Raw genomic sequence first — 12,574 nt, 5'->3', positions numbered from 1 at the left:
GCACAACGGGGACGGAAGATGCGCAGGAGACATTCAAATTTGTGTTAATCTGGTTTTCCACAAGGAATACTATGCTAATGCGTTGGGATTCATGACGTGAGCCTCGCCTGTGTGCTGGCATCGAGGGCTTTGCTAGAGCGAGAACAGTGCTTCCTCTGCTGCAGGGGAGTTGAAAGGGAGAGGTTATATAGATACAGAATTTACAGTCTGTCTCTGGAGGTAGTGGAGGATGCAGCATCTTTCTCCAAGGGATTTGGGTGTTGTCTCATAGTGATAACAGCTGAGCAGATGTTTGCATTGGAAAGCACCTTGCCTGTGAGGAGCTGAGACTGTGGAGTACATAGAAATTCTTCCTGCAGTTTCTGTTTTCCTGCTGGGGCTGGGAAGTGGTCTAGAAGACTCGTTGCAACTTAAAAGACTCTCTTAGATCATCTGACAGCAAAAGCTATTTCTTTGTTGTTGGAAATGGGAACAGAATACACTAAGCAAGAAGAGGAGATACTGGAATTGGCCATATTTCTGTATGACTGATAAAGATTCACGGTTTGGCTGCACGCAGCTCCAGTCTGCTCGAAAATGTGCTTATTCTTGTTTCTGCTCAGTATTTTACAACAGGTTTTTGTTCTGCTGTGAATTTCCTTCCCGTAACTGTCTGGTGTCATCTCAGTAATGTCTGAAACAAAGCAGTAGCTCTGGGTTGGTGCACGTTCAATCCTAGCTATGGTACAAATTGGTCTCTCCCAGTGTCTTAAGGCAGCAGAAATCAGAATTTGTCTCCCAAAACAAATAAGAAAAAAGATAATTGACAAAAAAGCATAATTGCAAACGGGAGGTTATGGACATGCCCTCCCTTCCTGCTCTTTCTGATCATGGCAATATGGATGGAGAGGGTATTAGTGCTGTAAGAAACCCTGCTTTCTTATGGTGGGGAGACACAGGCGTGGAAATGGTTATGGTTAAATGATTCTGGGCCACAGCATAAGTCAAAGTATCCCTGAGGCTGCTGTGGCTGCCGTTGGCTGACTGTAGGGTACCTTTCCTCCCTGGTACGATGTCTTTACCATGGGACACGAGATTATTGCAGTGCTCTGAGTCTGCAGAGCCTTACGGAATAGGTGTTTTCAGGTAGGTATCAAAGGCTGGACTGCCTCTTCACCGTTCTGCGCAGTGCCTGGGGAGGGAGTCTCCTCTTCTCCCTGCCAAGAGACAGGTCAGCGTTCAGAGATGATGTATCAGCTCGCCTGGGAGAGCCTTTCTGAACGGCTGTGTTTGCACAGAAGCTTTACAGCTGCTGTAATGTTGTTGGAGGCGTAAGAGAGGAACCAGCCCTGAGGTGAAACCAATACGTTTCATACGCCTACCCTCTCTCTCGTGGAACACGAAAAGTAGCACCAAAGTATCATAAAGATAAATAGTGTCAAAATCACCAATGTTATTTCAATAGAGCGGGGTCCTGCAACTGCCTGTGGGGGCTTGCTCTGCGTTACATGTCAAATAGGGCTCATCTCAATATTGTACCAGCTGACTCAATGCAGTCCTCTGCTACGTGGGGGGGAAAGTTGCTTTCTTCCTGTTTTTCCTGTGTTGCATATGAGGGCAGTGTCGGGAGTTTGCTGCCTCCAGCACGTTTTAGCTAGGCTGGACAAAGCAGGGGGTGTCATGCTGCAGCCATCTATGTGTATTTTCTTACTCATGAGGAAAAGGATTTTCTAGGAGAACTTAGACTTCTCAAACTACGTTTTCCATTGCTTTGTGAAATCACATGCAGGTTGGCTGCTAGAAAACAGAATCTGACAGGTCACAGTAACAGTTTCCCACGGGCCCTGATTTCCAGGTGTGGCCAGATCCCTGCTCTGGTGGGGAGGGAGGCTGATCATGCAGCAGCGTGCCAGGGATCATACCTGATCCCCAGCTTACACCGTGGTACTTCCTGAAGGCCAGCTTTTTACCTTGGACTTCCCAGCGTGCGTCCTCCGTGTCCTAACTGGGGCTGGATGTTTATAATGGAGGTTTCTATGGAAAGGCAGGCTGGAGCTGGTTTGACCACATTTGTCTCTTATCTTTTCCTTCTTCATGAAAGTTCATAGACTTGAGTTTTGTTCAAGGAACAGCTTGAATAAATACAAGACTGGAATCTTGAAGCATTCGCATTTTGTGGGGCTTGTCTGTGCTCACTGCACTGTGCCAGTGTTGCATGCAGGAGCTGGCATCAAACACTGGAAACAGAGAAGTTCTTCTGTTTCCTTAAATCAATGATTTCTTGTTTTTCCTCTGATGATGTTTTCCACAGCAACCAAGTGTAATATCACAAGTGGAGGCTGGTGAATTATGAATTGCAGGACAAACGGACAAATGCTTTGAGAAATATCAAAGCTCTTGGTTTGATGTAGTTGTGTTGACTGAAACCAAGTGAAAAGTGAAATTCTCGGTTCTGCCAGGGCAAATGTCTCGTGAAGCACAGGAAACAGCTGAAGGAGAAAACACAAAAGGTTACTGAAGCAGAAAGGCAGGTGTCAGAGGGGGTTTAATATTATTAAAATTCATTTTCTAGTTGTTGCTTTTAAACATTTGTAGAATGATATGAAGTACCTATCGTTTGTGTAATCACCTGAGAGAGTTTTTTTGTGCTGCTTGGCAATTAAACAGCATTATATGTACCTCATAATCCAGAATGGACTCTTCTTCATGCAGTGTTAGTCCATTTTCTATCCATAATAAAAGTTCTGATGAGACCACGTTGAAGTTTAATTCCTTTTTTTCTTTATTGAAAAGGTCTGTCCACGAGATGAGGACAGATTAACGACTGCTGTAAATCAAGAGTCTTTAAAAATAGTGAAGCTACGCTGAGATAGACCACCTGAGCCCATGTCTCAAAAGTGACAAATTATTTTTTTTCCCAGTCTTGGAATGAATCCTGCCCACTGTGAACTCTGCCTAAATGCATCCGTATTTCTAGAATGTTCGATGTTGGCGTAGCTGTGAACATCACTTCTTCCCAACCCAGAACTTGACAAGCATGACTTCCAAAAGCTGCCTTTGTTCCTGGACTATGGCCTTGCTTACTGAGCATGCAGTCACAGTGAATTCTCTTGAGTGGCACATCCTTAAACTTGCACTTGTACAAGTTGCTTGCTTGGCTGCCCAGAAAATGTATGAGAAACAAAATAAGGTGCTGAGATTGGGAAATGCTGCACTTCTGTAAAGCTGTGACCTAAATGCCAGAGTATTTTGCCGATCCATGAGTATGTGGCACAATGAGACTTACAGATATGTGTCACTTGTGGTGACATGAGCACAGGAGAAATGTCCTATTTTGCTTATAGGCGTGTAGAAGTTCATGCAATTCTTTCCCTACCTTTTCGTTTGATTAGTTAATTAGGACATTCCTTTAACAAAGCCCTTTTCTACTGGATGGAGAATCAAAGTCTTGAGCTGCTCAGCCTGATTGTGCGGTGCCTTTTGCATGCAACTCCTGTTCAATGTCAGTAGTCTCTCAGGAAGCAGTTGCAGATTCATATTCTTGTGATATCACTTAACTGGAGTTAGTAGTATGGTTATAAGAGAGCAAATGATAGATGAACAACACTGGACTAATGAGTTTAATCCATTAAAGTGCACCTTTGTGTGCTCTCTAGCCATAAAATACTATTTTTTCCCTAGCACTTTATTTTGAGGGATCAAGATAACATACAGGTAAGAGATGTCCTTTGTGTGTTTCAGGCAGTGGAGAAGGTGTTTGCAGTGCCCAGTGGATTTTACTGGCAGACAGTTGAAACTGATGAAAAATACTTCCCTGAGAGCAGCGACATCAAGGCTTGCAGCGATATAGACACTGAGGTAAAAAATCCGAGCAAACCCCTCCTTTCTGACTTGTGGGGTGATGTGGGAAGTTGAGAGACGATTAAGTGACCTGGAATATTGCAATCTTGAAGTTTGGTACAAATACTGATCTCCAAGTATTTCTCACTCAGACCTAAATATATCAGCTCAGCATTTTGTGTCATCATTATTGATGTGCTGATTGCTGCGAGCCACAGAAGATTAAGCTATGATGTGCGGGTTGAAGAAGTTGCTACCAACTAGGTACAAATCAGTAACAGTAGACAAAATTTTGATAACCCAGAACCACTTGACTGCAAGCCAATATGCAACACAACTTATTTTTAAACTTGCAGTCAGAAACTTTCAAAAAAATTTTGGAAGCTTCTGCTACTATCTGCCTGACCTACAGTAACTGTGTCTGTGTTGAATGAACAAGTAGGAAGTAATTCTACTCAGGTTACCCCAGAAGAAAAGGTTAAGGCAGCTTAAATTTGCTCATATTTACCTCTGTTTAGGAGTGCATACCAAAATGTTCTGGACCTCCACCCATGTACGATAACTTGTTAACTGTGCTAACTCACCTTTCTTAGCTCTTGTGCAACACAGACCATGGCATGTTTGATCTGACAGAGCTCCCTGTTAGCACTGATTCAGGGAAATGTGGATATACTAAGTTCTTCCTGAGCACGCAGCAAGCAGCTGGGGGTGTACCAGGCTTGCTCCTGGAAGATGCTTGAAGTCCACAATTAGGAGCTGAAGACACCTGGCCTTTGACACAGTTGGGAAATGCCTCGTGTCCTCATTACAGCTCCTTGACTTGCCTCTGGAGTGCTGTTAGTGGGTGCAACCAGAGCTCTCACAGCAAGGGCAGGGTGCTCTGTACGGGAAGGCAAGCCAGGAGCGGAGACCTCCCCTCCCGGGCAGGGTGCAGTCCTGTATGACCCAAGCAAGAAGAGAAGAGCAGGTCCAGCAGCAGTGACCAGGGTCAGCCAACGGTCCATAGTGACAGGGCCAAGCCAGAAAGCCAGCGGGTTAGGATAACGGCCAGAACCAGGGACATATGAGACTGGGCCAAAGCATACCTGCAACAAAGCTCAGACAAAGACCACAGCCAAGGGCCTGGCTCGTAAGCAGAGGGGAGACAGGCAGTTACCAAGGTTTCTCAGTGCTGGACAGCTGTGTTATCGAAGCTGGCCCTGAGCCCAGGCTGACAAGCCCCGGGGACACTCATAGCAGCTACAGAAAAAAACTTCCTTACTAAATGCTGTGAATATTGGGTTAATACCAGGAGAGCTTGAGCTAGACAAACATAAATAGAGCTTTTATTCCTAATTAGACCACTTTTTTATGATTTGAGTAAATTTTTATCTTCATTTATCATGATGGTATAAGCCTCATAACGTGTTTATGGGGAAGCAGCATTTCATTTAAAGTGTCCAATAGTGATGAATTCGTTTGGCGTTCACTGCAGCCACAAAGCTTGCTGCAGGGGATAGCGTTGTGTCGCTTTACACCCAGCAGAACCAGTCTGAGGCCATACAACCATGCTTGTCTGATCTACAGCTGAGCAATTTATTACCCCCAGCACCACACAACTTCCTGTTGTAAAGCACTTGCTTTTTGAAACAATATGTTTCTTCTGATAGGAAAGTAATAATAATTTGCTTCCCTTTTGGGTGTACACATTCAGGGTGTGTTGGTGTATATCTTCCTGCATGCCAGGATGGGCTGAAGTGGATTAGTCTGGTGAAGAAGATTTCAAAATGTAAATTTGGGACAGTACCAGCAATGTGTCTGCCTTTTGATATTTTTTTAATGTTGATTTTGGCACTTTTGTGGATATAAAGAAACAACCAGTTGTTCTATTATTTAACCACCTTTCTGTAGCACACAAAGTTAAACAGCAGGAGTGATACGCTTCAGTCTCTGCCCCAGAGAACTTGCAGTGTTTTACTAGTAGGTTTATGTGACAAAAGGCACAGTTATATCAGCAGAAATATTCAATCATAATTATCATAGATAGTTATGATTCTATCTGAAGCTAAGAGCCTACTGTGCTGAACTGCATGTCAACATAAAATAAAAGCAAGCCTCTTTGTAGCTCTTACAATGTAGATAAAGCTTGGGAGCTAAAGGTGAGCAGAAGAGATACAGCTGTGTGGTCGCTGAGGGCTTGGAAGCATTTGGCTCATTTCTCCGATGTGCTCTTGCTGCTCAGGTTGCCATGGTGTTGCTGTTTGAAACTCTCTTCCGAAGTCCCCTAGCTACCCACCACATGTTGCAGCTGGTACTCAGTTCTGGTCTGGATATCTGTGGACTCCGCCTGCTCTATCCTCAGCAGGACATGCTGCTCTCCAGCTCAGGTGAGGTCTACTTTTCCTTCAGAGATTCCATCACGTGGTGATACTGAGGTGAAGGCAAAGATCTGTAAATGTACTAAGGTGAAGAGGGATGTGGTGCTGTGGGCATGGGGGAGAGGGTATCCGATTTACATGAGTATTGCTTTATCAGTTCCTGTATCTTTCCCAAAAGAAATGATAAAAGATCTTGGGCTGCTTATTTCCTTCTGTTCCCAGTGTTGAATATCCATGAGTTGAATTTTTAACTCTTGATACATTTTTGTATCTCAAACCGCTTTAGCTGTTGTTCCTTCGCAGCAATCTTTCCCAGATTGCAGTGCCCTAAGCTCCAGGGTTGGACTCGTGTGAGTTAAATATACTAAGCTGGTTCCCACCAACTTTCCTGAAGGTTTTAGCTGCAGAAAATCCAGCCTCCCCCTTCCACAATTCCCCCCATCCCATTGCCTATGGGACTTCAGAAGCGTGGGCAAAAGTACTGATCTAGCCATCCTGTAGTTGCACTGGCTGATAAGCCATCGCCAGAATGTCACATTTGCCAATAGAAGATGGTCTGAGATGGGACACCAAGAGGATAAGATAAGCAAAAATGATAGGGGTCTCTGAACTCACATCCCTGAGTCTTTAACATTAGACACCAATGTTTTCAAGTATTGATGTGTACCACTCAAGTCTTTTTTTTTTCCATTTGTGAAAGAGATAAAGCAGCTTGTCTTAAAGTGTGTATGGAATATTATTAGTTGCTAATGCAATATAACTCTGGAGCAACAGGCGTTACATTAGCTGCAAAGTACAGAGATTGCCTCTGCAGTATGGTATGGCTTGTACTTTCTTTTAAGCCAAGAAGTTCTCCTGGAAGGTTTTTATGTGACACTGTCATGAATACAGGCAATCCATTTCTCTTGGGGACAGGTACAGGCAGGCAGGCAGTGAGGGAAATGGGTTTCCTTTTCCTCAGGCAGAAGGTGAGCGAAGACCAGCTTAACGAGAGAAAAATTCTCTGGTCTCCCTGCCCCCTTTTTACATTTGAAAACAATTGGAGCAGACTGCCTTAGAATGGCACTGCAGTTGCAGTTGTCTCAGCGCTGTGCACGTAATACATTCGTACTGAGAGCTGGAGAAATGAAGAAGGACTCCAGAAATGAATAAGAAAACCATAAAATCACCAGTCATTAGGAGATGACAGGCAGCAGATCTGCTTCAATGCTCCGTACCATGCACCATTATTTAGGAACATTTCGTATGAAGAGACAATTCATTTGAGCTGAGAACTGCTGTGCGAGTTTGTAAATTAGATTTTTACCCTTAGCTTGAAAACTTTAAAATGATTATTTAAAATATTTATGACCAGTTTCTCCATTATCTACCTGCTCTGGAGATTTATGTTCTGGCTTCTGATTCTTATGCAACAAATGATGTAATTCAATATGTTTTTAAACCTCAGGGAAGAAAATGACACACCTTGCTTCTTTTTCTAACATCTGCAGTAAGAACTGCAGAGGAGCCACATTTGCTCTTTTTTCTGGGGTTACTTACTGGACCCCAGCTATGCTGGCAGTAGACATGGAGCAAGGTTTGCCAGAGACATAGGGAGGAGTTGCAGGAAATAAGAGAAGCCACAGTTCAAGTCCTGGCAGGGAAATAAGGGTGGCTAATCAAATATTTGCCTGGAAATGTCATCTGACAACATAGTTCAAAATCTGTATTTGATGCAAAGGGAATAATCTAGAAAAGTCATCCACAAATTTCCAGTTTGTGATTCCCCATCCCAGTTTTCCCATATCTGATGAAAATTACAGAAACCATCCCTCTCCTTAGGCCCATGTTCTTGTCCTCTCTGCCCTTCAGTCCCCCAGCCTTCCTCATGGGCATGCACAACATACTGCACAAGAAGCTCAAGTGCTGACTTCTCGTGTGTCAGCTGCTCCGTAGTAACTAACCCTGTGCATGCTCCTTTCCACAGCAAATATGAGGCAACCAGCTCCTCTTTCTTTAACAGACTACCCTGAGTAATCTCAGATTTACTGTGGGGTGAAAACATGCAGCTGGTTGCCAGCATATCACCCCCAGGACAGGTAACCAGTAGGTTACTTTGGTGAAGTCTAAAGAGCACTTGAGTGGAATGAATGACCTTGGGGTGGGTTGTTCCGTGTTTTAGTCACACATATGTTTGTCTTTCACAGAAAAGCTGCCTCCTTCCTATACTTCAAAGACTGGCAAGGTGCCACCGGTGCTGGCATTAGGCGTGAGAGGGCCAAAAGCACGTAGCACCTTGCAGAATATCATGGGGCCATCTGACCCCCAGCTGGCGAGCGTGACGGACCGCAGTTCCATCAATGCCATCTACTGCAGGAGCCAAGCGGAGCCTCTTGTCTACATGCCCCACCTGGACAGCCGTGTGCACAGGGAGCTGTGCCTCTGGTTTGGAGGGAGGGCTGCTGAGGCAGCGCTGCATGATGGTGTCCTCGATCCGGCTTCCCGATGCGACAGAGCAAGGTGATGGCCCTGGATGGTTTTGAACTGGTTGTTCCCCCAGGCAAAGAGTGACAGGGAGGCCAGGCGGACACATAGCTAGCGTGCTTTGTCTGTACACATCAGTCTTCTGCTAAAGGTCTCAGTGAATAAAAGTGCAGGGTAGGAGCAATCTGTCTACTTTTATATTTCCAAACCAGTGACTACAGTCTGCAAAAGTCCCTCTCTCACAGAACTGTCTCCCCTGCAGCATGTAATAGATGTGTCAAGGTGTCAGGTGTGGGAGCCTTGCAGTTGCTTCCCATCACTTGTTCCCTGGTAGCTAGGCCTGTAGTTCATACAGTTGCAGCACCAGCTCTTGTGCCCTCTGTCCCAGCTACAGCTGATCAGACTGATTTGAGACCTCTTTCAGCTGTGCCTGGTGCTGGAGGAGGTTGTGTGCTGCTGAGTGGCCCTCTGCTAGAAGCTGGTCTAACTTTGCCCTGTGTCCCTTCCATATCAACTGATTAGAGATAAGGGGCTTCAGATGGAAAAGGTTCTTTGTAGTATTATGATAGAAGTGTGTGAAATGAAGGGTGGCTTATAAACTTCTAACTCTAGCAATCAGCATGAGAAATGTAATTTAGGAACTGAGGGCATAGCAATAGGGTGACAAAAGTGCTGGGAACAAGTGAGGTTCAGGAGTCTGGAGTCCCACTCTGATGGGTCTGGATATGGCTGCAGAGGGAACTGGGCTTTTAAGCATCTGTTAATCCATCATGCGACCTAGACCATCTGTGCTCTGCTGTGTAGTGCTACCAGGAGGGGGACTACAGCTCCCAAAGACTCACTTAGACTAGCTTGGACAGAAATGGATTTCCCTGATGTTTTTTAAACTTAAAGTTTTGCTAGGTTTACAACATCGATGTTAGGCTGCCACAGTGCCTGCTGTTGGCCTTACTCAGCAGAGCAGAGGTGCGTGAGGGAAAGGAGTGGGGAGAAGGGAGAAAAGCTTCAGCAGCTCCATGGAAGTCAGCACTGGGCAGCCCTTGCACACCATCTGCACCTGCAGAGAGGCAGAGGGAAGGCTGCATCAGGAGCCTGGACTCTCCTGTGCTCCTGCCCAGCGCTCTTCTCCCAAACCTCTCTGCAGCTTTTCCTTGATGAAGATGAATACTTTCTACAGCACAAAACAATCCCTTCCCTTCCTGACAATCTTGCAACTTCCTGGACAGACACTCAAACCTAAGGACCCAGGAAGCACGTTTAATCCTGTGTGTGTAAATGAAGGGCTCTGCTGTGCTCAGAGGTCCCTTTCCTCTGGAGGATCAGAGTAGGCTGGCCTACAGAGGGAAGAGAAGAGGCACTTGTCTCTTTTTGGCTTCTGAAAGACAGCTTTCTGGTTGTTCCAAGCATAGGTAGATCTGTGGCTTGAAGCATTTGTTTTACAGTGCTTTATCAAAAGATTGGGTTTAGGGCTTCAAGGAATTTGCACCAACCAGGAGAATAAAAAACCACAGATCTCTCCCTGGCTGTCACGTTTGTCACACAGGCCTGTGTAATCCCATGGGATGCCAGCCTCTGCTCTGGGGTTTTCAGGCCCTGGGCAGCTCTTCTTACTACTGCTGAACTGAATAAAGCTGCTGTGTGAAACTCCCCTGCAGAAAGCTCAGACAAGGCCCTGCACCTGCAAGTTCTGGACAGGTTTTTAAAGATCCCTTTGGATCCTGGGTAGTGGGTGCACTGTGGCACACTGTGTCGGTGGCAGCAGGCTAGAGGTGAGGTGATCTGCAGTCCTGTTGGTGCGTTCTGCTGAGTGGCAAAGTGCACCCGTGTAGAATTAATGTGATGCTCGTGAGGGGATCGTGTGTCAGAGTTCATTCTGCTTGGCCAATGAACAGTGTCTCTCATCATTTATACTTTTAAGATTTGAAAAAAAAAAATCAATTTGGCAAAGTTTCGTTCTCTTTATTTATTTGTCTATTTTCCTCAGGGATGCTTTTTTCCTCTTCAAAAGATGATGAATTCTGCTCCTCTGGTATAACTTAGCCAGTCCAGAGTGGCACTACATTCTCAATAATGCACTTGTCTTTCTCCTAATGCTGGTAATTTGGTCCATGGGGAGACAAGAATACAAACTGCACCTCAGATTGCAGTTTTCAGATTATACCAGCAAATGCCGTGGTCTCCTGGGAGTGAACAAGCAGGATGTATTCCAGCCAACTCGGTGGTGGCAAGGGATGAGGCAGGCGGGTTTGCCTGAGCAGCCTGCACTTCACAGACCTGGCCCAACTGTTTCACAGACTGCAGTTTGCTGTCAGTCCCTGGCTTTCAGAACCACACCTTATGTTCACCGTGCGTGATCTGGTCCTTTTAGGTATGCAGGACTGTTGTAGAGGTTTCACTGGCATGAACACCTCCACCAGACTTGATTGTGCTTGTTAGCCAACATGAACCTTTAAAACTGGATAAACTCTGGCTAAAGAACCAAAAGTGAATAGTAACTATGATGTATCTGTGGGTAGGAGGAGCTCTGGTAATGCAGCCTGACATATTCTTGGATTCCCAGATTTCTTTGCCAAGCTGGCTACTTTGCATTAGCTACTTTTAATTGAACACAGAGAGTCTCAGGAGGAGTAATATAAATAGATGTTCAGTCAGAGAGACCTTGATGCAGCTCATGTCACGGACAAGGGATTGAAATGGCTTTTCCAGTAAGGCAGTTTTACCAGAGAAGCTTCTGTGGCCCTGGGTTTGTTGCAGAAAGTAGATTTGAGTCAGAACCTGGCATAACAGCTTTTAATATTTATTGTTTTTCTTTAGCTCTCAGAGTCCTTCATCAACTAGGGCAGAAGCAGATGGAGAAAAGGTTGATCTCCAGGGCATGGTGCTGTCTCGACCTCCAGCGATGCTTGTCTCAACTACCAAAGGTCAGTGTTAGGGAATGAATCTTGAGGTTTTATGGTGCTCCTTCACTGACAATATTACCTTACTCCAGCTCACCTGGTTCAGGAAATTCTGCCTCCCTGGATTGCTCAGTGCTGTGACCTGGCCAGCTCTAGAGCCAGGAATGAATTTCTAGTGAAGCACTGTTGCCTAAAATGAAGTGACAGAGGAGTGTTATCACCTCATCCTCCTCATGGGAGTAGCTGCTAGAGTCCTGTAGACTGCTTAGGTTTCACTGAAGGGTAAAAAAAGAAAAAAAACATGAAAAAAAACACCCCACAGGAAATCTCTGCACATAGGGACCTGTTCATCAAAGGAACAGCCATGTGAAGACCTAACAGTGTCCTTAAACTGCATGTTTGTATGATTAGAGATCATCCACCTCTGCTCGTGAAGAGTTGAACATGATCATCCTGGGTATGAAATGGTTAAGACTTCATTCAGGGCAGGACTGACAACACAATCAGAAAGAAAAGTGCTTCATGGGGCTAATATTAACTGGCTGTCACCTGGCTCAGCCCAAATCCCACTTTTCCCTTTGTAGGAGTAGTCTTCCAGCTTCTGAATTCCTGCCTAGCTAGCAGCAAGCTGATTGTCTTCACGGGAAACCTGCCAAGGCCTGTAGGCCTTCTAACTGGCTACGAAGGATCTGTGTGGTGTAGGGGTGTCTGCTGCAGAAGGCCAGTGTGCTGACCATCTTCTGTAGTGGGGCCTGGCACAGCAGATCTCAGGCACAAGCGATTTTTAGACAATGCTATTAGAGCATTGCTGTCTGGTTTCTACTCCCACAATTGAAGAGAGTTTCACAGGAAAAAAAAAAACTGAGGGGAGTGGAAACTCAGCAGCTGTCAGGGAGAAAATGGCAGAAGGAAAACAGGGTTGTACTGACATAGAAAGAAGGCACGAAAAGTTGTGTTGCCAAAGGAAAGAACGTATGAGAAAAGAATGAATGCATAAGCAAAAAAGATGAAGGGAAAGTGACAGAGAGGGTGGAAAAA

At 45.2% G+C, this 12,574-nt stretch overlaps 1 protein-coding gene across 1 annotated transcript in view; it reads left to right on the top strand.

Annotated features, from left to right (window-relative positions):
* Positions 1-12,574, top strand: part of DNAAF8 (dynein axonemal assembly factor 8) — a 91,596-nt gene that overhangs the window by 42,375 nt on the left and 36,647 nt on the right. The window contains exons 16-19 of the mRNA XM_068420236.1: positions 3,721-3,837; positions 6,041-6,185; positions 8,363-8,675; positions 11,454-11,560. Of these exons, the coding sequence (XP_068276337.1) occupies positions 3,721-3,837; positions 6,041-6,185; positions 8,363-8,675; positions 11,454-11,560 (682 nt within the window). The remainder of the gene's footprint in view (positions 1-3,720; positions 3,838-6,040; positions 6,186-8,362; positions 8,676-11,453; positions 11,561-12,574) is intronic.

Source organism: Nyctibius grandis, chromosome 30 (assembly GCF_013368605.1).
Source record: "Nyctibius grandis isolate bNycGra1 chromosome 30, bNycGra1.pri, whole genome shotgun sequence".
NCBI classification, from domain to species: Eukaryota; Metazoa; Chordata; class Aves; order Nyctibiiformes; family Nyctibiidae; genus Nyctibius; species Nyctibius grandis.
Note: the sequence above shows the minus strand (reverse complement) of the source record. Positions and strands in the feature narration are given on the sequence as shown.